Source organism: Mobula hypostoma, chromosome 7, assembly GCF_963921235.1.
Source record: "Mobula hypostoma chromosome 7, sMobHyp1.1, whole genome shotgun sequence".
Classification (NCBI taxonomy): Eukaryota; Metazoa; Chordata; class Chondrichthyes; order Myliobatiformes; family Myliobatidae; genus Mobula; species Mobula hypostoma.
Window position 1 is genome coordinate 95,145,356 of NC_086103.1, and position 22,361 is coordinate 95,167,716.

General features: G+C 40.3%; 1 protein-coding gene across 2 annotated transcripts in view; it reads right to left on the reverse strand.

Annotated features, from left to right (window-relative positions):
• Positions 1-4,976: 4,976 nt before the first annotated feature.
• Positions 4,977-22,361, reverse strand: part of nectin3b (nectin cell adhesion molecule 3b) — a 158,128-nt gene continuing 140,743 nt past the window's right edge. For both annotated transcript variants that reach the window (XM_063053723.1, XM_063053722.1), the window contains one exon: positions 4,977-7,240. In XM_063053723.1, coding sequence (XP_062909793.1) covers positions 6,651-7,240 — 590 coding nt within the window. In that variant the 3' untranslated portion in view covers positions 4,977-6,650. The remainder of the gene's footprint in view (positions 7,241-22,361) is intronic.

Below are 22,361 nucleotides of genomic sequence, written 5' to 3' on the forward strand. Positions count from 1 at the left end.
ATATAGGACCGCTAGAAAATGAGGCTGGGTAATTAATAATGGAGGACAAGGAGAGATGGCAGATGAACTAAATGAATATTTTGCATCAGTCTTCACTGTGGAAGACACTAGCAGTGCGCCATGTTTTGAAGAGTGTGAGGGAAGAGAAGTGAGTGCAGTTACTGTTACAAGGAAGGTGGTGCTCAAAAAGCTGAAAGACCCAAGGGTACATAAAGTAACGTGGACCAGATGAACTGCACCCTGGTGTTCTGAAAGAGGTAGCAGTAGAGATTATGGAGGCATTAGTAGTGATCTTTCAAAAATCATTAGACTCTGAAAATTGCAGATGTGACTCCATTCTTTAAAAACGTGGGAAGGCAGCAGAAAGGAAATTATAAACGAATTAGTCTGACAATGGTTAGGAAGATGTTGGAGTCAACGGTTAAGGATGAGGTTATGAAGTAGCTGGTGACACAGGACAAGATAGGAAAAAGTCAGCATGGTTTCCTCAAGTGAAAATCTCGCCTGACAAACCTGTTGCAACTCTTTGAGGAGATACAGGTACAATAGATAAAGGGGATGCAGTGGATGTTGTTTATTTAGACTTTCAGAAGGCCTTTGACAATGTTCCACACACGAGGCTTCTTACCAAGTTAAGAGTCCATAGTATTACAGGAAAGTTACTGGCATGTTTAGAGGATTAGCTGATTGGTAGAAGGCAGTGAGTGGGAATAAAAGTATCCTTGTCTGCCAGTGACTAGTGGTGCTCTGCAGGGGTTGGTGTTGGGCCGTTTCTTTTTATGTTGTATATCAATGATGTAGATGATGGAATGGATGGCTTTGCGGCCAACTTTGCAGATGATACGAAGATTGGTGAGGGGCAGGTAGTGTTGAGGGAACAGGTAGGATGCAGAAGGACTTAGATTAGGAGAATGGGCAAGAGAATGGCAAATGAAACACAATGTTCGAAAATGCATGGTCATGCACTTTGGCAGAGAAATAAATGTGAAGACTATTTTCTAAACAGGGAGAAAATCCAAAAATCTGAGATGCAAAGGGACTTGTGAGTCTTTGTGCCAAACACACTAAAGATTAACTTGCAGGTTGAGTCAGCGGTGAGGAAGGCAAATGCAATGTTAGCATTCATTTCAAGAAGTCTAGAATACAAGAACAGGGATGTGATGCTCAGGCTTTATGAGGCACTGGTGAGGCCTCACCTTGAGTAATTGTGAACAGTTTTGGGCTCCTCATGTGAGAAAAGATGTAGCGACATGGGAAGGATTCAGGGGAGGTTCACAAGAATGATTCTGGGAATGACAGGATTATCATATGAGGAACATTTGATGGCTCTGGGTCTGTACTCACTGGGATTTAGAAGAATAGTGGGGGGGGGGGAATCTCATTGATGCCTTTCCAATGTTGAAAGGCCAAGACAGAATGGATGTGGAAAGGGTGTTTCCCATGGGGGGGAGGGAGTCTAGGACAAGAGGGCACAGGCTCAGGATAAAGGGGTACCCATTTAAAACAGAGAAGCTGAGAAATTTCTTTAGACAGAGAGTGGCGAATTTTGTGGAATTTGTTACTACAGGCAGCTGTGGAGGCCAGGTCGTTGGGTGTATTTAAGACAGAGATTGAGAGGTTCTTGATTGGACATGGTATGGTTATGGGGTAGAAGGCCAGGGAGTGGGGCTGAGGAGGGGAGAAAAGGATCAGACATGATTGAATGGCGAAGTAGACTTGACGGGCCAAATGGCTTAATTCTGCTCTTATGTCTTAAGTGCATTAGCCTTGCTTAATCCTGCGTCCTTCTCTATCCTAATTACAAAGGCAATTTATTCTTGCTAGATTGTATGTATGTTGTGAATGCTGTTTACTATTTTGTTCTTGAGTCTTCCAGGGATAGGAAAACACACTCAATAGAACTGCAAATTAAAAATGTTACTGATATGTGATGTAAACAATTCAATAAAAGCAAATTTCCTTATATCCTTTAACATTGCTGCAAAATACACCACATAGCCAGAGTTGCTAAATACCATGAGTAATTTTAGCACTTAATATTTGTTCTCAAATATCGCTGATAAACAAATCAATGAATTAAAAAAATCCAGCTGGGAAATTATTCTGCAGCAAACAAAAAGTGAATGAATATTTTATTATATCTCCACATCCCAAAGATGACAGTTCAGTCTGCATAGCTTACGTGACAAAAAAGGGCTTGAATTTTTCTCTTAGAAACAAGAGAAAACCTGCAGATGTTGGAAATCCGAGCAACACACACAAAACACTCAGCAGGCCATGCAGCATCTATGGAAAAAAGTACAGTCGACGTTTTAGAGCGAAACCCTTCGGCAGGACTGGAGAAAAAAGATGAGAAGTAGATTCAAAAGATGGGGGGGGGGAGATAGAAACACCAGGTGATAGGTGAAACTTGGAGGGGGAGGAATTAAGTAAGGAGCTGGGAAGTTGATTGGTTAAAGAAACAGAAGGCCATGTAAGAAAGAAAAAGGGGGAGGAGCAACAGAGGGAGGTGAAGGGCAGGCAAGGAGATAACATGAGAAAGGGACAAGCGGATGGGAAATGATGGGGGTGGGGGTTATTACCAGAAGTTTAAGAAATCTATGTTCATACCATCAGGTTAGAGGCTACCCAAACGGAATATACGGTGTTGTTCCTCCAACCTAACTGTGGCCTCATCATGACAGTGGAGGAGGTCATGGATGGATGTATCCAAATGTCAATGGGAAGTGGAATTAATATGGGTGGCCACTGGGAATTCCCACTTGTTCTGGCAGACAAGGTGTAGATGCTCGGCAAAGTGGTCTTCCAATCTATGTCGGGTCTCACCAGTATACAGGAGGCCACACCGGGAGCCACAGACACAACTGACTCCAACAGACTCATAGGAGCACAAACATGAGGAAATCTGCAGATGCTGGAAATTCAAGCAACACACATTAAAGTTGCTGGTGAACGCAGCAGGCCAGGCAGCATTTCTAGGAAGAGGTACAGTCAACATTTCGGGCCGAGACCCTTTGTCAGGACTAACTGAAAGAAGAGCTAGTAAGAGATTTGAAAGTGGGAGGGGGAGGGGAAGATCCAAAATGACAGGAGAAGACAGGAGGGGGAGGGATGGAGCCAAGAGCTGGACAGATGATTGGCAAAAGGGATATGAGAGGATCATGGGACGGGAGGCCCAGGGAGAAAGAAAAGGGGGAGGAGGGGAACTCAGAGGATGGGCAAGGGGTATAGTGACAGGACAGAGGAAGAAAAAGAATGTGTGTATATAAATAAATACCGGATGGGTACCCCACCAGCAACTTTGATGTGTGAGACTCATAGGAGAAGTGTCACCTCACCTGGAAAGACTGTTCAGGGCCCTGAATAATAGTGAGGGAGGAGGTGTAGGGGCAGATGTAGCACTTGTCCTGGTTTGCAAGGATATTTGCATACCTCAACTCCGTTTTATCCCCACTAGCTCAGTCCCTTCCTATCTACATCCATGACACCTCACACACTCTTGATCTTTTCAAGGATTTCAAGTTCCCTGGCCCCCATTATCTAATTTTCACTATGGATGTCCAGTCCTTATACACCTCCATCCCCCTCGAAGCTCTCCATTTTTTCTGGACACCACACCTAACCAGTTCCCCTCTACCATCACTCTCCTCTGTCTAGTGGAACTTGTCCTTACTCTAAATAATTTATCCTTTGGCTCCTCCCACTTCCTTCAAACAGAAGGGGTAGCTATGGGCACTCACATGGGTCCCAGGTATGCCTGCCTGTTTGTCAGTTACTTGGAACAGTCTATGTTCAAAGCCTACACTGGTGACCGCACCACACTTTTCATATGCTACATCGATGACTGCTTTGGTGCTGCTTCCTGCACCCATGCTGAATGCATCGACTTCATCCACTTTGCCTCCAATTTCCACTCTGCCCTCAAGTTCACCTGGTCCATTTCCAACACCACCCTCCCTTTTCTCAATCTGTCTCTATCTCTGGAGACAGTTTATCTACTCTTATCTATATAAGCACACTGAGTCTCACAGCTACCTGAACTATATCTCGTCCCACTCTTCTACTTATCCCCTTTTCTCAATTCCTCCGTCTCCACCACATCTACTCTCAGGATGAAGCTTTTCATTCTAGAACGAAGGAGGTGTACTCCTTCTTCAAAGCAAGGGGCTTCCCTTCTTCAACCATCAACTGCATCTCTTACATTTCACATATATCTGCTTTTAACCCACCTTCCTGCCACCCTATCAGGGATAGGGTTCCTCTTGTCTTCACCAACCACCCCACCAGCCTCCATGTCCAGCACTTAATTCTCCGAAATGTCCACCACCTCCAAATGGATCCCAGCAACAAGCTCCTCACATGACTCCCTTGTCCATTTGTTCCTCCCCAATGACGTTCCTCCTGGCACTTACACTTGCAAGCTGAACAAGTGCTTCACCTGCCCCTACACCTCCTCCCTCACTACCAGTCAGGGCCCTAAAGAGTCGTTCCAGGTGAGCTGACACTTCACCTGTAGTCTGTTGGGTCATTTACTGTGTTTGGTGCTTCCAATGTGGCCTCCTGTATATCGGTGAGATCCAATGTAGAATGGGAGGTCACTTCACTGAGTATCTACTCTCCGTCTGCCAGAACAAGTGGGATCTCCTGGTGGCTACTGATTCCGATAGGTCCATCCATGGACTCCTCCACTGTTGTGATGAGGCCACACTCAGGTTGGAGGAACAACACGTTATATTCTGTTTGGGTAGCCTCCAACCTGATGGCATGAACATTGATTTCTCAAACTTCCAGTAATGACCCCACTCACCACCATTTCCCATCCCCTTTTCCCTCTCTCATGTTATTTCCTTGCCTGCCCATTGCCTCCCTCTGGTGATCCTCTCCCCCCTTTTTTCCCCTACTCTGGCCTTCTGTCTTTTTCATCAATCAAGTTCCCAGCTCTTTACTTCATCCCTCCCCTTACAGGTTTCACCAATCACCTGGTGTTTCTCTCTTCCCTCCACCTTCCTTTTTAATCTACAGTTCGGGCCGAGGGTCAAAGAGTCGGAGGGCCTCAGAGATCACAGAGGGAGAGCAATGAGAGGGTTTCACTGAACTCCTGTTGAAGGGAAGATTTAAACTTCTTCAGGGTAGGCATCCCTGGAAGAGATTTCACAGTGTAGTAATCAAATCACAAGAGAAAATCTGCAGATGCTGGAAATCAAAGCAAAACACACAAAATGTGAGGAACTCATCAGGCCAGGCAGCATCTACGGGAAGAGTACAGTCGACATTTTGGGCCGAGCATTTCTTTATCCATTTAAAAATAAGAATGGATAAAATAAATAGCACATTACAGAAATCTGTGGCTTCATACAGTAAGAAAACCCCACCTTTTGAATAGCATTTTTAAAATTTTGCAGTATTGCAACTGGTAACTGAAGTTAAAATGAGCCAATCTGTTTCTTCCAACAAAATGTATATTTAACAAACAGCACATCAAGTCAACATTGTATTAACTTTATAAAACAGATAAGGTACAAAAAGTACTGTACAGTAAATCTCTTTAGTATTTATATACATCAACATAATGATCAGAACATTTTTGCCCAGTTGAAGCTGTACACCATAGACACAGCCCATTTCACAAACTGGTTTGTTTCTGTTCACATGCAGATGAAAAAAGTAACTCCACAAACATGCCTGCATCTTTAAACAAGTGATGATCAGCAATTCAGAACCCAAGTATGTTCCAGAGAAAAGGGAAAAGTTCAAGACTGTACATTGAAGCTTTTTCAATCACAAAATTCACCTTTAATTTTCAAGGGATATAGTTTACTTAAAATTTATTTTTGGCTATTGTGGCTTAAGTGAACTACAGTGTCATTACTCAAACTTTAATATATATATTGTTAGAAGAAACAAAATTATTTCAAGATCTGAAAAACCTGTAAAGACAACTAAAGCACAATGTTGGAGATTGGGGAACCTACGAACATTTGAACAGATTATATAAAATCAGTAGTCTCCAATGTACAGTCAAGAAAACAAAAAGCACTTCCTGGAAAAAATGTAACGTGGTTAAAAAAAAGAGGATGGGACACTGTAAACATTTAAGACTTAAAGTGAAAAATCTGATCAAAAGTGATACTTCTACAGTCACCTTTACATCATTGAAGCAGCTTCTTTTTCAACCAACTTCATTTAGGCAAAATTTATTATGTTTTTTTATATATACAAACTAATCAACACCAGTCTTATTTGGGATTACCGGTATCTCATTTGGATGGAGTAGTGAAATCAGTAGTCAACAGAAAGGCAGTAACTGCTTCGTCACTTCGAAAGCCTCAACTCAAATTAAATGAACTGTAAACAGTTACAATATCTTAACAGCACAGTACTAAGTGGTCAAAACGTTTAAATATTTTCTGTTCATATTTCCAACCCAAGCCACACCACAGAACTGTGCAGTTAAAAGATTTTACCTTACTCTGGGTGCAAATTTAGTTCAAAATCATATTTCATTTTCATGACAAAAATCTTATTTTGTTCTTCCTTTAGGAAAACAGGAATCCTATCAAAATATTGTGGAAAAATACACACACAAGAAATGACAATCTAGAATACCTAACTGAATTGAAGACCCTCTTCTACTCCAATATCCATCACTACTAGACATACCATTCCCGGCGAGAAATTATCGAACCATCCAAATGTGAGACAAGGTCATCTTCATTTTCATCATAGTAATCACACTGAGATGCATTGCAAATTTTTTGGTCTTCGTAGTAGTCAATGGGTATTTCCACACCTTCAGAATACCTGCTTTTTATACTATCCTCATTTTGCCATTCACTTTTCTGTATTGCAACGGGATAATTTTGGAACACATTGTTTGGTTTGAGATTCCGTTCAATTTTATCATAATCCGTGTATGGCTCAATTTGACATGATGGTAAGACACTCATCTGTGAATCCTTCTGAACATCTGCAGTTCCAGCATACTGCTTTGTGTAATAGTCCCCTCGAAATGTACGCCGGCGTCTCAAGCAGATCATTACAATGATAACGACAACCAACATGAGAAGCAGTGTACCACCAACCACACCTCCAATCGTTGTTCCTAAGTTATCGATCTTCAGAGATGCCAGGGTTGATGGCGGAATCTGAATCTTTGGTGTAAAACCATCCAAAGCCGTTACGCTTGCCAATGAATAAATAAGTGGTGCAGTTGTACACAATGGAGTAGTAGTAGGTGGATCTAATTATAAATAGGAAAGGGATAGGTGGAGATGGAAAAGCAATAAAAACATGTAGAGCAACATGTTATAGTTTCTCATCTTCAATCAAGTAAACGCTTACATTAGTACAGTTGAAAGCTACAAAACACTTTGTAAAATTAATTCTGTTTACTTAACAGTTTAAATTACATATACACTTTTCAGGAACAGCACTTAATGTAATGAATTGCAGGAATACCTCTTTCATATTGGTAAGTTAAAGAGCAGCTGCAGTGGACTGTTCGTATTTCATCAGTAACAATTCTTGAAAAGGCAAAGAACATTATTCATTGCAAACTTCATAAAAACACTGGAGAATTGAGTGAATGTATGGTTTGTTCCCAAAACACCTTTCAATATTTTTCCAATTAATTCTCAAAACGTTGAACACAACATACAGTAGCAAGCAAAAGTTTGGACACCCTGGTCAAAATTTCTGTTACTGTGAATAGCTAAACGAGTAAAAGATGAACTGATTTCAAAAAGGCATAAAGTTAAAGATGACACATTTCTTTAATATTTTAGGCAAGGAAACTTTTTTATTTCCATCTTTTACAGTTTCAAAATAACAAAAAAGGAAAAGGGCCGGAAGCAAAAGTTTGGGCACCCTGCATGGCAGTTCTATTTTAACTTCATCAGTCCACAGGACTTGTTTCCAAAATGCATCAGGCTTGTTTAGAACTTTTTGAATAGAACCTTTTGGCCGCAATGAGCAAAGGTGTGTTTGGAGAAAAAAGGGTGCAGAATTTCATGAAAAGAACACCTCTCCAACTATTAAGCACGGGGGTGGATTGATCATGCTTTGGGCTTGTGTTGCAGCCAGTGGCACAGGGAACACTTACTGGTAGAGGGAAGAATGAATTCAATTAAATACCAGCAAATTCAGAAGCAAACATCACACCGTCTGTAAAAAAAAGCCGAAGATGAAAAGAGGATGGCTTCTACAACAGGATAATAATTCTAAGCACACCTCAAAATCAATGATGGACTACCTCGAGGGACAAGGTGAAGGTTTTGCCATGGCCCTCACAGCCCCCCGACCTAAACATCATTGAGAATCTGTGGATAGACCCCAAAAGAGCAGTGCATGCAAGACGGCCCAAGAATCTCAAAAAACTAGAAGCCTTTTGCAAGGAAGAATGGGCGAAAATCCCCCAAACAAGAATTAAAAGACTCTTAGCTGGCTACAAAAGCACTTACAAGCTGTGATACTTGCCAAGGGGGGTGTTACTAAGTACAGCCATGCAGGGTGCCCGAACTTTTGCTTCGGGCCCTTTTCCTTTTTTATTATTTTGAATCTGTAAAAGACGGAAATAAAAAAGTTTTCTTGCTTAAAATATTAAAGAAATGTGTCATCTTTAACTTTATGCCTTTTGGAAATCAGTTCATCTTTTATTCGCTTAGCTATTCAAGGTAACAAAAATTTTGACTGGGGTGCCCAAACTTTTGCATGCCTCTGTAGATGCTCAGTGCTGAGAATAATAAGATGTGCAAAAAAGACTACTGATATAATTTAGTGCCAATTGTGGCAAATCGAATAGTTGAATTTTAATGAAAGGTTCCATGCACAAATCCATCAAGACCACCAAAGTAGCAAAGTGATGAAGCAAACTAAGAACATTTCAACCAATTGCTATAGCAAATATGAAAACCAAAATATTGAAAAGGCAGTGTCTGTTTTTCCTAGATTTAAGAAACAAATCAATAGATGCTGAAATTTGAAACAAAATACACCCAAGAAAGTAAGTCAACAATAAGGAGGCAGAAGCAGAGTTAACATTTACAGTGGACAACCTTTCATCAGAACTCAGAAAAGTTCTCAACCCCACTCTCCTGCCTTCTTCCCGTAACCTTTGACACCCTGTGTAATCATGAACCCCTTAACCTCAGTTTTAAAATACTTAATGACTTGGACTTCACAGCTGCTGGAGGCAAAAAATTCCACAGATACAGTACCTTATGGCTAAGGAAATTTCTCTTCAAAGTTATTCTAAATGGATGTGCCCTTTCTTCAGAGGCTGTGAATAACCAGTTCATAGATCTGGACTTTTTAAGTTTGAAGAATTTTGCCCTTGGTTTGATTATACTCGTACTTTGTTTTGGAGTATGGATGTTTACTATGCTTTTATGTTAAAGTTCCTTTTTTCCCCCTTTATTATTTTATTATTTTCAATTGTTCGTTTTTGAAAATAATTAAGAATCTGATTTGGTGATCGATTGTTTTTTTTCCTGAAATATCAATAAAATTGTATTCTTTCACTTTCCAAGATCTCACCTTTCAAAATATTTTGCAAATGGCTGTTTTTTTAACATCTGTTTGGTGTTTTTTATGGCATTCTTTTCTCAATGTTTTGACTGTGGGTTGTATTTTGCATTCTTTTCAATTTTGGAGATTTGCCTTAAGAAAGATGGCGTTAGGAGAGTTTCTAGATAGGCTGTCTATTGGCCAGTTTTTGGGTTTTTGTGGGTGGTGGGTGGTGGGGCTATTTTTAGTTTAGTTTTCTTTCATCTGGGCTGATCAGAAACTACAAATATGTCTGAATTGTCGTAACTTCCGGTTCCCCTTTAAACCTTTTTCCCTCTTCCTGATTCATGAGTATCCTATGCAGCAAAGTTAACCCTTTACATTCCGTATGGCTTATTCAAGTAAAATGGATAATATTATTAACTTTGTTTCATGGAATACGAAGGGTTTGAATCATCCCATTAAATGGAAGAAGATATTTAAAGTTTTTCATAGATTGAATGCTCAGATTATCTTTGCCCAGGAAACTCATGTGAGGAAGGAGGATAATCAGCGTTTTATTTTAGGTTTTGGAAAGATCAACAATTTCACTCCAACTTACAGGCTAAGGTGAAAGGACTCTCTACTTTTATAGACTCCTCGATTTCATTTGTTCACTATGAAACAATCTCAGACCCATATGGTAGATTTCTGTTAATTACTGGTTTACTTTATAACCAAAAAGTCATTATGGTTAATATCTATGCACCAAATACCAACTATCGTGAATTCTTTAAGCATTTATTTGCATCTCTTCCTAATTTAAATGAATATACGTTGATAATGGGCGAAAATTTTAACTGTTGCCTGAATCCCTCGATGGTCAGGTCTGTGCCCAATCAGGTACTTCCAAACAACTCTGCTATTTTTATTAATTCCTTTTTAGTTGACTCTGGAATTTTAGAAGTTTGGACGTTTTTACATCCTAACGATAAAGAATTCTCATTCTTTTCTCATGTATATCATAATTACTGTAGAATTGATCACTTTTTTATTGACTCTTGATTAGTTTCATCTGTTACTGCCTGTGAGTACGTTGCAATCGCTGTCTCTGACCATGCACCCTTGAAACTACCAATCAAATTAACTGATGTAACTTTCAGTGCTAGACAATGGCGGTTCAATTCTACTCTGTTTCGGGACGTGAACTTTGTTAACTTTATTAAAGAACAGATTGCCTTTTCAACTAACTTTACAGAAGAAATTTCCAGTGGGATTTTATGGGATACTTTTAAAGTATATATCCGTGGGCAAATTATTTCATATTCTGCTGGATTGAAAAAATGAATTAATAATGAAATAGGTACATTGGTTGATAAGATTAAAGAAATTGATAAAAATATTCTGCTGCTCTTCATCTGGAGCTTTATAAAAAGAGAGTTGAACTTCAGATGCAACACAGTTTGTTATTAACATCCCTGACTGAAATTCAATCACTTAAAACTAAAAGTCAATTTTATAAACATGGTGATAAATCGGGTAAATTACTGCCCAACCAATTGAAAGCTGCTTTGGTTAAATGTCAGATTATTAAAGTCCTATACGGGATGGTATTTTGACAGCTGACCATGACGAAATTAATAAATCTTTTCAAGAATTCTATACCTCTTTATACCAATCAGAATTTCCTGACGATTCTACCATAATGCATGAATTTTTAAGGAAATTGAATATTCCGAAATTACCACTTAATGAACGTTTAGCACTAGATGTACCCATTATGGAAGGAGAAATAAAGAAAGCAATTTCTTCAATGAATTCTGGTCAAGCACCCCGTCTGGATGGGTATACAGTAGAATTTTAAAATTCTTTTTCAAATCTACTTTCTCCTTAGTTATGTAGAATCTTTAAGGATGCCTTATTTGTAGGTAAATTACCACAATCTTTTTATGAAGCATCCATTTCTTTAATTCCTAAAAAAGATAAAGACCCCACTGAATGTACATCATATAGACCTATATCATTGTTGAATGTGGACTCCAAAATCTTTTCCAAAATATTAGCAATTAGATTGGAAAACGTATTAATAAGAGTGAGCTTTTCCCATTAAATATGCAAGTTACAATCTATAGACAACCATCATTTAGACCGGTTTCTGTCCAAGTTGCATGCCATCTTGGACAATGTCTCCCATCCAATACATAATGTTGGGCACAGGAGTACATTCAGCCAGAGACTCATTCCACCGAAATGCAACACAGAGCGTCATAGGAAGTCATTCCTGCCTGTGGCCATCAAACTTTACAACTCCTCCCTTGGAGGCTCAGACACCCTGAGCCAATAGGCTGGTCCTGGACTTATTTCCTGGCATAATTTACATATTACTATTTAACTATTTATGGTTTTATTACTACTTAATTACTTATGGTGCAACTGTAACGAAAAGCAATTTCCCCCGGGATCAATAAAGTATGACTATTTCACTTATTTGGGTGTTAAAATTACTAAGAAGCATAAGGATCTATTTAAAGTTAACTTTTTACCCTTAATTGATCATGTTAAACGACTGCTTACTAAATGGTCCCCACTGTCCTTATCATTGATTGACTGAATTAATGCTATTAAGATGATTATTTTACCTAAATTTCTATATCTATTTCAGGCAGTACCAATCTTCATCTCTAAATCCTTTTTTGATCTTAATGATTCTAAAATTTCTTCATATATATGGCAGAATAAAAATCCTAGGTTAAGTAAAAAAAAATTTACAGAAATCAAAAAAAGGATAGAGGTTTGGCATTGCCGAACTTTAGATTCTATTATTGGGCAATTAATATTCGATATCTAACATTCTGGACACAAGATTTGGATGAAATTCAATGTCCACGATGGGTGAACCTCGACTGCGAGTCTGTACAAGGGTTCTCATTGGCTTCTATTTTAGGGGCTTCACTTCACTCTGTACTTACTAAACTGAATAAACAAATGATTAATCCAATAACTAAACATACAATACAAATATGGTTTCAATTTCGTAAATTTTTTGGATTGAATAAATTTATCCTACCAAGTCCTATTATATCCAACTTTTTCTTCCAACCATCCAGAACTGATCAAGCTTTTCTTTTATGGAAAACGAAGGGAATAACATGTTTTCGTGATTTATTCATGGATAATTGTCTCATGTCTTTTGAACAGTTGTCTAACAAATATAATTTGCCTAGATCACATTTTTTCAGATACTTACAGATTAGAAACTTTTTGAATGTTATTTTACCTACCACATCAAACTGACGTTACAGAAAAAATTATAGGTTTAAATCCCTATCAGAAGAGTTTAATAGCAATTATTTATGATTTAATTACGAAAATACGTCTAGGTACATCTGATAAAATTCAGAATGAATGGGAAAGAGAACTTCAGGTATCTTTACCTATAGAGAAATGGGAGAAAATTCTCCAACTAGTTAACACTTCTTCAATGTGTGCTAGACACGCTTTGATACAATTTAAGGTGGTTCATAGGGCCCATATGTCCAAGGATAAGTTAGCTCGTTTTTATTGCCATATAAATCCTGTCTGTGACAGATATAATTTTGAGGTAGCCTCCTTGACACATACGTTCTGGTCCTGCCCTCTTTTGGAAAAATATTGGAAAGACATTTTTGATATTATTTCAGTAGTTTTGCATATTGATTTACAACCTCATCCTATTACTGCAAGTTTTGGATTACCAGTGATGGACTCAATTATTTATCCCCTTCAGCTTGCTGTTTGATTGCATTTGTTACATTAATAGCCAGAAGATCCATTTTATTTGAATGGAAAGATTCTAAACCCCTACTACATTTCAATAGTTTCTCCAAACTACAACATGTATAAACTTGGAAAGAATTAGGAGTGGTACTATCAATCCTTCAGTTAAATTTGAAGGAACTTGGAGACCATTTATTCAACATTTTCATATGATGTCAGATGACCTTTTCAGAATCCTTTTCAATAACTTTTTGTTTGTGTATCGAGAAGTGGAGTTAATGACAAATAATGATTTTAACTGATGAAACATGCCAGCCCAGCCTTTGTTTTGTTTTGTTTTTTTTAAGTGTAGGGGGACTTTTTCTTTGTATAATATTTTTTTGAATCTTTTTCATGTTCAGTTATTAAGAGATTGGGAGGCTTAAATTACATACATTAGTCCGAGTCTGTGTCTGTATATGTTAACCGTTATTAATGTAATCTTGATCTCTTTGTATCATTATTATTATGTTTATCAATTCAAAACTTAATAAAAAAAGATTTGAGAAAAAAAATTAGGAGGCAGAAACAGAGTTAACATTTACAGTGGACAACCTTTCATCAGAACTCCGAAAAGTTCTCAACCCCACTCTCCTGCCTTCTTCCCATAACCTTTGAGACCCTGTGTAATCATGAACCTATCAACGGGGGAACGTCGACTCAGACCTTGAGGCCTGCGTCGGGCATTTTCATGCCTTACAAGGCGCAGATTGGAAGCCTGTGTGGGGCGCCACTCCTCCCACAGACACTAGAGCAATGTGTGGTTAGGTGCCTTGCTCAAGGACACAAACACGCTGCCACAGCTGAGGCTCGAACTAGTGACCTTGAGATCACTAGACGAACGCCTTAACCACTTGGCCACGTGCCCACAACCGATCAACCTCAGTTTTAAAATACTTAATGACTTGGACTTCACAGCCGCTGGTGGCAAAAAATTCCACTGATTCACTACCCTATGGCTAAGGAAATTTCTCTTCAAGCCTATTCTAAATGGATGTGCCCTTTGTTCCGAGGCTGTGCCATCTGGACCTAGACTCACTCACTATAGGAAACATTCTCTCCACATCTACTGTGTCTCAGCCTTTCACTATTGCATAGGTGTCAATGTGTTCCCTCCTCATTCTAAACTCCAGCGAGTACAGGTCCAGATCATCCTCATGCATTAACCTTTCATTTCCAGAATCATTCTGGTGAAACTCCTCTGGACCCTCTCCAATACACATCTTTTCTTAGATAAGGCACCCAAGACTGCTCACAATACTCAAAGAGCAGTCTGACCACTGCCTTATAAAGCTTCAGCATTACATCCTTGCTATATATTCTACTCCTTTCCAAATGAATGCTAACATTGCATTTGCCTTCCTTACCACCGACTTGACTTGCAAGTTTACCTGAAGGGAATCCTGAACACGGACTCCCAAGTCCCTTTGCACCTCTCAGTTTTGAATTTTCACCATTTAGAAAATCATCTATGTCTTTATTCCTTCTACCAAAGTGCATGACCATTCACTTCCTTACACTACATCCCATCTGCCCTTCTTTGTCCATTCTCCCAATTTGTCCAAGCCAATTTAGCCACAAATCCATCAATCCTGCCATCCAAATCATTCACGTATAACGTGAAAAGAAGCTGTGCCAAAGCCATCCCCTGTGAAACACCACAAGTTATCAATAGCCAACCACAAAAGGCCCCCTTTATTCTCACCATTTGCCTCCTGCCAGTCAGCCAATTTTCTATCCATGCTAGAATCTTTCCTGTAATACCATGGGCTCCTGTCTTGTTAAGGAGCCTTACATGTAGCATCTTGTCAATGGCCTTCCGAAAGTCATATAAACGTCCACCAACTCTCCCTTGTCTATCTTGCTCATTACTTCTTAAGTAGTTCCAACAGATTTGTCAGGCAAGATTTCTCCTTAAGGAAATGATGCTAATTTTGGCGTATTTTATCATGTGTCTCCAAGCACTCAAAACCTCAGCCTTAATTAATGGATTCCAACAGCTTTCCAATCACTGAAGTCAGGCTAATGTGTGAGTGAGTGAAAAAGAGGAGCAAAGTGTGATAAGAAATCTGAAACAAAACAGAAAGCCAGAAATACTCAGAAGGCATTCTGTTTTTTCAGATTTTAAATTTCATAGGTACAACCTTGCTGGTTCTTTCTCTGAACCATTGGCTCCCAACCCCTCGGTTCATGGCAGGGGGCTAAGGCGTACAAAATGTTGGGAACCCCTGCTATGATCAGAGGTGTTCATCAGTAGAGGAGAAAACTGAATTATTGTTAGAGATTGATGATCTTGCATGACAACTCCAGGCTCTCTGATTTCCAGAAAATCATGAACATCTGAGGAGAAATCCCTCTTCAATTATATCTTAAACAGCGCAACCCTTATCTCTGAACTGAAGTTGAATTGTTCACTCCAACCTACCATTGGTGCAGATAAAGTTTTTACTTGCTGACCAATCAAAATTATAATCAGAAACAAAGCTTATACAAAAATGCAGCTTAACTGCATCTCAACTGCATCTGAGATTGTGAGGTACCGAAGGATTGGAGGATAGTAAATATTGTTCCCTTGTGGTGCATGTGAGCTCAAATTCAACGTTTAAGGTAAGTATGAATAGGTACATGGATGCTAGGGGCATGGAGGGCTATGGTTCGGCTGCAGCTCAATGGGATGAGGCAGTTTTATTGGTTTGCCACAGATTAGATTGGCCTTTTTCTGTCCTTTTTAGGACTCTATAATATTGCACCCGTCTCAAATGCAAGCAGCTCACTCATATATTCACCTCCCACTGTGTGAAAAATTTTACCCTTTAGGCCCCTTTTATTTACCTTCCCTCCCTAAGTCTGTGTCACCTCATTCTGGACTCCCTTGTCCTGGGAAAATTTCCATCTTAATTATGCCTTCTGTTATTTTAAAAACTTCTATATTACCACTCATTCTATATTCCAAGAAATAATGACCTAGCCTCACCAACCTCTCCCTATAACTTAAGCCTCCTAGACCTGGCAATACCCTCTGCATGCATTCCACTTTAATTGCATCTTTCCTATAGCAGAGTGACCAAAACTGCGCATAGTATTCCCAGGGTGGTTTCACCAACTCTCATACCAATGCCCTGACTCTAGATCATTCTATTCTATTACACTTCCTAGTGTTCTACCAGACCGAACAGGCTGAATAGTCTAATTCTGCTCCTATGTCTTATGTCTTTCCAAAATACAAACCCCATTTCCAGAAAAGTTGGTATATTTTCCAAAATGCAACAAAAACAAAAATCTGTAATATGTTAATTCAGGGGTCCCCAACCTTTTTTGCACTGCAGACCAGTTTCATATTGACAATATTCTTGCGGACCGGCCGACCCGGGGGGGGGGGGGTGGGTAGGGTTGCCAATGGACAAGAGTAGAGCCAAATACGTTGTTTACACAGAGAGACTACAATGACCATGAAGCCTTGTGCGGGCACCAGTGCGCATGCGTGCTTTGCGCATGTGTGTACGTGCCGACTTTTTCTACAAATCATTTTTGGTGATTCTGTGGGGGGGAGGGGGTGTTAATCACAACTGGAATATAGGTGATATTCTCAATTTCGTTTCTAAAAGGGTTTATCTAACAAATTTAATATTAAGCACACAGCGCATATTTTCCTCGCATGAATATAGCGATAAGTCAATTATCAGGGAAGGACAGGGGAGCTTGAAGTAAGTGTTGAACGAACTTCCAGTAGAAGTGGTAGAGGCAGGTTCGATATTATCATTTAAAGAAAATTGGATAGGTATATGGACAGGAAAGGAATGGAGGGTTATGGGCTGAGTGTAGGTCGGTGGGACTAGGTGAGAGTAGAGTTCGGCACAGACTAGGAGGGCAGAGATGGCCTGTTTCTGCGCTGTAATTGTTATATGGTTATATAAGTAAGTCAATAGCATCATAACATTTTAAGTAACCTTTGGATATTAAACACGCAGCACATATTTTCCCCGTATGAACATATAAAATCATTGCAACGCACCAATATCACTGTATCAGTGGGAGCCCTGGGCTGAATGCTTGTTTCCCTGCAACCAGATGGTCCTATCGAGGGGTGATGGGAGACAGTGATACTCCCACGGGTTTCCTTATGTCCAGTCCATTACGCAATTCGGTTTTCGTTGCATTCATTGCAGAGATATGTTGGAAATGGAAGCAACGTTTTCAGTGCTTTCGTGGCTATCTCAGGATATTTAGCCTTGACTTTGATCCAGAATGCTGGCAGAGATGTTATGTCAAACATACTTTTCAGCCCGCCGTCATTTGCAAGCTCGAGGAGTTGATCTTCTTCTCGCGCTGACATGGATGACGCGCGGGTAATGACCTTGCATGCGTAATGGCTCAACAGTGGGCATGACAAGGAATGAGGAAAGGTGCAGCTGACTCCTATCGCCAAATCATATTGTTTCCTCGCATGCTTTGCGGCCCGGTACCGGTCCGTGGCCCAGTGGTTGGGGACCGCTGTGTTAATTCATGTGAACCTTTATTTAACTGACAAAAGTACAAAGAAAAGATTTTCAATAGTTTTACAGACCAACTTAATTGTATTTTGTAAATATACACAAATTTAGAACTTGATGGCTGCAACATACTCAACAAAAGTTGGGACAGAGTTAAAATAAGATTGAAAAGTGCTCAGAATATTCAAGTAACACCGGTTTGGAAGACTCCACATTAAGCAGGCTAATTGGTAGCAGGTGAGGTATCATGACTAGGTACAAAAGTAGCGTCCATCAAAGGTTCAGTCTTTGCAAGCAAGGATGGGTTGTGGCTCACCCTTTTGTGCCAAAATTCATGAGAGAATTGTTAGTCAGTTCAAAAGGAACATTTCTCAACGCAAGATTGCAGTGAATTTAGGTCTTTCAACATCTATAGTACAAAATATTGTGAAAAGATTCAGAGGATTCAGAGACATCTCAGTGCGTAAAGGGCAAGGTTGGAAACCACTGTTGAATGCGCGTGATCTTCGAGCTCTCAGGTAGCACTGCCTAAGAAATCGTCATGCTACTCTGACAATTATAGCCACATGGGCTCGGGAGTACTTCGGAAAACCATTGTCACTCAACACAGTCCGTCGCTGCATCCAGAAACTGTATTACGCAAGGAGTAAGCTATACATCAACTCTATGCAGAAATGCCGGCAAGTTCTCTGGGTCCGAGCTCATCTCAGATGGACCAAAAGACCGTGGAACCGTGTGCTGTGGTCAGATGAGTCCACATTTCAGCTAGTTTTCAGAAAAAACGGGCCTCGAGTTCTCCGTGCCAAAGATGAAAACGACCATCCAGATTGTTATCAGCGAAAGGTGCAAAAGCCAGCACCTGTGATGGTATGGGGGTGCATCAGTGCCCACGGCATGGGTGAGTTGCATGTATGTGAAGGTACCATTGACTCTGAGGTGTATATTAGGATTTTAGAGAGACATATGTTGCCATCAAGGCGACGTCTCTTCCCGGGACGTCCATGCTTATTTCAGCAGGACAATGTTAGACCACATTCTGCATGGGCTACAACAGCGTGGCTTTGTAGACACACAGTGCGTGTGCTTGACTGGCCTGCTGCCAGTCCAGATCTATCTCCTATTGAAAATGTATGGCGCATCATGAAGAGGAGAATCAGACAACGAAGACCACAGACTGTTAAGCAGCTGAAGTGTTATACCAAGCAAGAATGGACAAAATTTCCAATTGCAAATCTACTACAATTAGTATCCTCAGTTCCAAAACGATTAAAAAGTGTTATTAAAAGGAAAAGTGATGTAACACAATGGTAAACATGCCTCTGTCCCAACTTTTGTTGAGTGTGTTGCAGCCATCAAATTCTAGATTTGTGTATGTTTACAAAATACAATTAAGTTGGTCAGTAAAACTATTGAAAATCTTTTCTTTGTACTTTTGTCAGTTAAATAAGGGTTCACGTGAATTAACATATCACAGATTTTTGTTTTTATTGCATTTTGGAAAATATCTCAACTTTTCTGGAAATGGGGTTTGTACATCATCTTACATTTATATGTTTTAAACTCCACTTTCCACTTAATGGCCCACTTCCCTAACTGTTCAAGATACCAGTAATACAGGTTTCCCCCGCCATCCGAAGGTACAGCGTTCCTATGAAACGGTTTGTAAGCCGGAATGTCATAAAGCGAAGAAGCAATTACCATTAATTTATATGGGAAAATTTTGTGAGTGTTCACAGACCCAAAAATAACCTACCAAATCATGCCAAATAACACATAAAACCTAAAATAACAGTAACATATAGTAAAAGCAGGAATGATATGATAAATACACAGCTTATATAAAGTAGAAATACTTTTCCACAATCATTGCCTGAACTGTTCTCCGTAGTGAAAATCTCACACAAGCGCCGTCGGCAAAAACACGGCGCAAGCGCTCTCCAGTAACCTTTAAGCTATGAAGCTGCCAAATCATACCAAATAACACGTAAAAATACACAGCCGACGTACAGTGTAGTATCACTTACCGGAATTGGGAAAGCACGGAGCTCTTCGGAGTTTGGGTGGTGCAGTGGCCCCCACCCTCTAGGCAGCGAAACAATACCGATCCGCGAAGCATGCAGTGGTAGCCGGGAGGCACACAGCACACCTTTAAGAAAAAAGCCAAAATAAACATGCTAATTAATTAGGTGCTGCCCAGCACGTAATTGTCGGGCGGCACCTAATTAATTAGCATGCTTACTTCGGCTTTTTTCTTAAAGATGTGTTGTGTGTCTCATGGCTACTGCTGCATTCTCCGCGAATCGGTATCTGTCCGCGGCCTGGGTGTTGGGGTGGTGGGACACTGGGGTGTCATCTCGTCGTTTATTTCCATTAGAGCAGGCAGCTCATCTTCTCCTATGGCTGCCCGCCTTGATGTCGAAGGTCGAGATTTGTCGTCTGCTGTGGAAGGCTTGCTTGACTGCTGAGCCTCACACAGTTTTCTATCACACAGTTCTTTGTAAGCACTCAAACCATCCTGTAAATATCCCCTAAACCAACGTACCTTTTCAAAATTAAAGTTGTACTTTATCATTACTCATTCGGTTTTGATTGTTATTCTTTCCTCTTCCAATTGCATCAGCTCTTCATCTATCAGTTCTTGGTCATGGGATGCCAAAACTTCTTCAACATCATCTTCGTCAACTTCCACAAGCCAAACTCACTTTGTCCTTACTTCATTCACCACGATCAAAACACTTAATTATGTCTAGTTTTACACTAAATGTCACACCCTTACGAGCTCTTTCGGGCTTTTCCGATACCATAGAACTTATCTTGCAAACGGCTGCTCACAGGCACGTGTTTAAGCAATGGTGCATAGAATGCAGTTCCGTATCCGGGGGAGAGCGGCTGCTTGGGGCGCGCGCTATCTTTTATCGTGCGCTGCTTTTTTTTGTAACAGTGAAAACACCTTCTGTTAGCGAAAACAGGGTACTAATGTAGGTCTTTCGTAACAGTGAGGTTTTGTAAAGCGAACGCTTGAAAATCGGGGGACACCTGTATACGATAATCATAATCAAAACCACCTCATAATTTCCTGTAATCTGCAACCTTCCCGATCAGGCATAGCACATCACATCCAAACTATTAACATAAATAATGAATAACAAGGTTCCCAACACCTACCTTTATAGCACATCAACACTCACTACAAGCTGAAGGAACTCAGCAGGTCGGGCCACATCCATGGAAACGATCAGTCAATGTTTTGGGCCGGAACCCTTCATCAGCATTCGTTTCCACGGATGCTGCACGACCTGCTGAATTCCTCCAGCTTGTAGTGAGTGTTGCTTTGACCCCAGCATCTGCAGATAATTTTGTGTTTACTTACGGCACATCACTAGTTATTGGTCTCCATTCTAAGATATAATCTTCAGCCACCATCCAGCCTCTGTTTCCTACCCTGGGACAATTCTAAATCCACCCATCTAGCTCTCTATGGATTCCATGGGAGTGATTCTTCTAGCCTAACATTGGAACCTTGAAGTCAATACAGTGTAGGGAAGTGTCTGGTCATGCACATTGGTAGAAGGAATAAAGATGTAGGCTATTTTCTAAATGGGGTACAAATTCAGAAATCAGAGTTGCAAAGAGACTTGGAAGCTCTCATGCAGGTTAACTTGCAGGTTGAGTCGGTGGAAAGGAAGTCAAGTGCAATGTTAGCATTCATTTCGAAAGGACTAGAATATAAATTCTGCTATTGGGTGCTGGCCTATAAGGAGCTTATAATATAATCCCATTAACATGGTCATCCCTTGCTTCAGTTCCAGCCATATAGCCTTTCAGAACTTTCCAGTCTGAGCACTGCAGTGATATTTTCACCGAGTAGGCATGCCAGCAATCCCCCATTAATTCCTCCTGCCCTATCGTGTCTAAGACAATAGAGTTACTGAAATTGAGCCGTCAGTCCTGGCCCTCCTGTAACCAAGTCTCACTGATGGCCACAATTATTCCATGTGCTGATCCATGATCTAAGCTCAGCAACATAGGAACATAGAAAAATAGAAAACCTACAGCACAATACAGGCCCTTTGGCCCACAAACTTGTGCCGAACATGTCCCTATCTTAGAAATTACTAGGCTTACCTATAGCCCTCTATTTTTCTAAGCTCCATATACCTATCCAAAAGTCTCTTAAAAGGCCCTATCATATCCGCCTCCACCACCATTGCTGGCAGCCCATTCCACGCACTCACCACTCTGAGTAAAAAACTTACCCCTGACATCTCCTCTGTACCTACTCCCCAGCACCTTAAACCTGTGTCCTCTTGTGGCAACCATTTCAGCCCTGGGAAAAAGCCTCGGACTATCCACACCATCAATGCCTCTCACCATTTTATACACCTCTATCAGGTCACCTCTCATCCTCCGTCGCTCCAAGGAGAAAAGGCCGAGTTCACTCAACCTATTCTCATAAGGCATGCTCCCCAATCCAGGCAACATCCTTGTAATTCTCCTCTGTGATGCGACCTTGCATTGCATCAAAATATTATCTCACTATGCTCTAAGTTTCAATTCCTGTCTTTGTACATACTTACATAATATACAAAGTAC